Raw genomic sequence first — 5,046 nt, forward strand, 5'->3', positions numbered from 1 at the left:
TAGGCAAAACCTTTATAACTGTGGTATTAATATATTAATTACATACACTGAACCTTTCATACATCACTGGGATGGAGCCAACTCGATTCATAGATAATCTTTTGGATTAGTTCTTGAATTCAGTGTATATAACATTTTTTGGAGAACTTTTTGTGTGACTCTCCATTACTCATCAGTGGCCATTAGAAAATGTAGTAGCACTATTGTACAACTTCAAAATGTTTCATTTCTTTCTCTTGTGGTATATTCTGACACACTCTAAGTGGAGTATTAAATTGTTTAAAACCATTCTTTAGAGCCCACAAAAAAAAGAAGGAAAAGGAACAGCACACTACATTTTCAAGTATCTGACACATTTTTTCCACTGGGCCTCTAAGATTGGGGTATATCTAGTTAAATGGGAAAGGCAAGGTACTAATTTAAAAACAAAAAAGCATACATTTGTGCTAAGGGATGAGATACAGTGCAGTTCTGAGAGTGTGGAGTTTGGTTTACAGTAGATTTGCTGTTTGTATTCTGTAGCCTATTGTGAATCTAAATGTTCAGCAGAGATTGGGCTATAATTATCTTTCTTCTTTTTGTTATTGGGTCTTTGTCTGGTTTTGATATCAGGGTAATACTACATTCAGAAACAGAACTCAGAAATGTTCCTTCATGTTACATAATAGCTTGAAAAGTATTGGTGTTTAATCTCTGATGGTCTGGAGAACTCTATGCTGAATCAATCGTTCCCTAGTCTTCTTTTTAGTTTGTAAATATTTAACTACGGATTCAACCTCAAATGGATGTTATGGTTGTACAAAATACTTATTTCATATCATTTTGGCTTTGGTAGATCATATATATCTAGAAATTCACACACTTCTTTTATATAAAGTATTTCTTCATGATTCACTGATTTTTTTCGGTGTTTCTTGTAATATATTGCATTTAATCTCTAATTTTAATAATATGGATCCTCTTTCTCTTTATTTTATTTAAATTGGGTAAAGTTTATCAATCTTGTTAATCTCTTCAAAGAAATTATTCCATTTCATTGATTCTTCATTTTATTAATTTTTTTCTTTCTATTTTGTTTATTTCAGCCAATGTTTGATCATCTCTTCCCATCTACTGTTTGGGTACATTATTTCTTCTCTATTTCCAAAGGCCTTCAAATACATCATTAAGTTGTTCATTTGATATATCTCAAATTTTTGAATACTGCGTGCTCTAAATTTGCCTGTTCTGACTACCTTCATTATGCTCCATAAATTTTTGCATACTGTGTTTTCATTTACATTCAATTATAGAATTCTTTACATTTCCTTCTCAACTTCTCCCTTGAGTCAATTATCATTCCGTAGTGTGTTGTTCAGTCTCTGTGAGTTTGTATGCTTTCTGTAGAATCTACTGGTGTTCATATACGACCTTATACCACTGTGGTCAGATAAAATGTAGGATATTATTTCAGCTTTCCTACATTTCTTGAAACATGCTTTGCATCCTAATAAGTGGTCAGGTTTGTAGAAAGTTCCATGCTCTGTTTAGAAGCATGTGTGTTGTTTAATATTGAGGTAGAATGTACGGTAGATGTCTGTTAAGTCTATTTGATTTATGATGTCATTTAACTTCAGATTTTCTCTGGTTTTTGTCCTAATGACCTACTCATTGACTAGAGTAGGCTATTAAAAACAACCATTATCACTATTTTGTGGTTAATCTGTAGTTTTAGGAATAATAGTATTTCTTTTATAAACTGGGTTCACCTGTGTTTAGTGTGTATATGCTTAGAATTGTAATAGCCTCTTGTTGGATTTCTTTTGATGAATATGAAGTGACCCTCCTTATCTCTCTGACTAATTTTGACTTGAAATCTCTTTCATCAGATGTTATAATAGCTGTGCCTACATGTGTCTTAGTTCCCTAGCTTAGAATACCTTTTCCCATCCTTACCCTGAGGTGGTGTCTATTAATAATGTTGGGGTGTGTTCTCAGAGGCAACAGAAAGATGGAGCCTGTTTTCATACCCAGTCTGTTAGTCTGTATTTTTTAAATGGACTGTTCAGGCTATTAATAAAACAAAAGAAATTACTGAAAAATATTAATTTCTGCTGCTTTTGGGACATTTTCTTAGGCTTCTTTTGATTAAGTGTTGTGAAATTTTTTATATATCCCATGTGCCCTTTTGGAAGAAAACTCGGAATTTTAGTGATCCCACAAATTTGTAGAGCACCAGCATGCCACAAGAAATGTATATTGGTTTTGATTCCAACACTGCATCAACCTATAAAACAAGAGTACTCCACCATCCAAATATCACCCAAACTTCTCTTGGAGTGGTATGGAAAGACAAAATTAAAACGTAAGATGAAAAATGGAAAGAAAAGGTAAATGGTATTAAATGTCTTTGAGTAGTCTGTTAGAATCAGCAGAAAAAATCAACATGCTTCCTTGGAACCTTTTTGTTGTTCCAAACATAACTCACACAGTTCCTACCCAAGCACATACATATGTAAGATTCCGATGTACACTCAAAAGTTCTGACTTCCTTCTATAACTGGAAAAGTTGAGAGAGATAGAAGCAATATGCAAGGTGCACACATGGGAAAATGACCTAGCTCAACAATTTTTGTATAAATTTTCTGTGTAATATAACAACAAGTCTCTGCTTATTGCAAACAGTTCCATTCAAAGTAGAGACAGTCTAGAGAGATGGCTCAACTTTAAGGGCATGCACTACCCTTTCAGAGGACCCGAGATTGGTTCGCAACACCTAATTCAGATGGTTCAAAAAAACCTATAACTCCCCATCAGCATATCCAATGCCCTCTCCTACACTTCAGAGGGACCTGCCCTTACATGTGCAAAGACACATACATACAAACATAACCTTAAAATACAAATAAATATTTTTAAAGGAGAGAGATTTTATCCTATTCTGAAGACCTTAAAATAAACATTCATCTTCTTTATGTCTAAGAGTTTATATCATGTAGGTATTATTCCTAAGCAACAGAGATTCATTAAACTTATAATGTAATTTGTGTTTTCATAAATGTTGTCCCTTATTCCTAAGGATAAAACAAAATAACATATATATTATAAATAAGCATATTGAAATAGACAAAGAAATATTATCCTCAGAAATTGGTTAACAATGAACTTCTATGCTCAGTTAAGATTGTTCACAGGTCAAATGTTTAATTATTTGTCTATAACCCAGTATCTGGTTAAATACTCTCATCATTGCCATTTTCATTTCTTGGTTCCTCAATGTATAGATCACAGGGTTCAGAAATGGAGTGACAATTGCATCAAATATGGCCAGAAATTTATCCAAGTGTGTGGAAGAAGAAGGCCATGTATAGAAGAACATCACAGGACCAAAGAATAAGACCACCACAGTCACATGAGCAGAGAGTGTGGACAGAGCCTTGGAGGAGCCACTTGAAGAGTGTTTTTGTACAGTGATTAAGATGACAATATAGGAAATGATCAGTATGAAGAAGGAGCCCACTGACATAAATCCACTATTGATTGAGACCAGTAATTCTAGTCTGTATGTGTCTGTGCAAGCAAGTTTGATGAACCGAGGAAAGTCACAGTAGAAGCTGTCCAATATATTTGGTCCACAGAATGGTAAGTTTACTACAAAAGCCAGTTGAACCAGAGAGTGCATAAGACCAACCACCCAGGAGGCCACTGAAAACAAGATGCACATCTTTGGGCTCATAATGGTCAAGTAATGGAGAGGCTTACATATGGCTACATATCTGTCAAAGGCCATTGCTATGAGCAACACCATCTCCACACCACCAATGACATGGATGAAGAAGATCTGAGTGACACAACCTCTAAAGGAGATGACTTTATGCTTTCTGAACAGGTCACAAATCATCTTGGGGGAAGTGACAGAAGAAATACCCAAATCAATGAAGGAGAGGTTAGCCAACAGAAAGTACATGGGAGAGTGTAAGTGAGGGTCAGAAGCCACAGTGAACACGATGAGGGAGTTTCCCATCATGCTTGCTACATAAAATGTGGAGGAGAACACAAAAAGGAATAGTTGGATATTCCAAGAGTTGGTGAGTCCCAGGAACACAAACTCTGACACCACAGACTGATTTACACCTTCCATTGGCTTGGTTGGCAATGCTACCTGAAGGAGAAAATGGGAGAAATTGTAAATTATAACTGTATTAACAGAATAGGAGAACCCCCAAGTTATAGAAGCCTATTTTTACTTCAGCATTACAACTAGCCTAAAGTCAAACAAACAGATATAAATAAGTGCTGAACATGAGCAATCATAAGAGTATTATAAATTTAAACTATTATGAACTATGACTTGACACATGTGGAAAAATATTTTGTAAAAAGAAATCAAAAGACAACAAGGTTGGGAGCATTTAAAGGGGCTGGAGATATGCCTCAGGAGTTATGTGCACTTTCTGCCCTTCATAGAACACAAGTTTGGTTACCAGCATTCACATCAAGCAGCTTACAGCTAACTGTAACTCCAGGTCCAGAGGATCCAATGCCTCTGTCTGTCCTCCACAGGCACCTGTCCACATATGACATATACATAGATGTAAATACACATAAATTTTTTAGAAATAATTCTTTTAAAGGGGGCATCATTATAAATTGTTAATGAGAATATAAATTAATACATCCACTAAAAAAATGATGTAATGTCATCAAAATTTTTAAAACATACTTGATTTGTAGCACAATAAATTTATACTTACGTAACATATATAAGACCCTGAGGTTAGTCCTCAATAATACAAAACAAAAAGAGAAGGGCACAGAGTATAAGTTGAAAAACAAGAAAAGAGAAAAGATAGGAAAGACTAAAGAATAACTATCATGTGATAGAAAAATTCTCTCCTTCAGGGTATATATATCCTAAAGAAATGACACTATCAAGTCAAAATTATCTTTTTTCATTTTTATTATAGCATTATCTGTAAACATTGTATGTGAACAATCTGCCTTCAATGATAGATGTATGCATAACATACATACATACATACATACATACATACATACATACATGCA

General features: G+C 34.4%; 1 protein-coding gene across 1 annotated transcript; it reads right to left on the reverse strand.

The window, feature by feature from the left end:
- Nucleotides 1–3,157: 3,157 nt before the first annotated feature.
- Nucleotides 3,158–4,123, reverse strand: LOC102903395 (olfactory receptor 4F3/4F16/4F29-like). The gene has a single exon (XM_006996625.4). The coding sequence runs from the start codon at nucleotides 4,118–4,120 to the stop codon at nucleotides 3,158–3,160; it is 963 nt and encodes a 320-aa protein (XP_006996687.3). The 5' UTR covers nucleotides 4,121–4,123.
- Nucleotides 4,124–5,046: the final 923 nt, after the last annotated feature.

The sequence above is a fragment of the Peromyscus maniculatus genome, chromosome 4 (assembly GCF_049852395.1).
Source record: "Peromyscus maniculatus bairdii isolate BWxNUB_F1_BW_parent chromosome 4, HU_Pman_BW_mat_3.1, whole genome shotgun sequence".
Lineage (NCBI taxonomy): Eukaryota > Metazoa > Chordata > Mammalia > Rodentia > Cricetidae > Peromyscus > Peromyscus maniculatus.

Excerpts from the sequence above, each read along its gene's own strand:
- LOC102903395 (XM_006996625.4), bottom strand. The coding sequence starts at position 4,120 with ATGGAAGGTGTAAATCAGTCTGTGGTGTCAGAGTTTGTGTTCCTGGGA.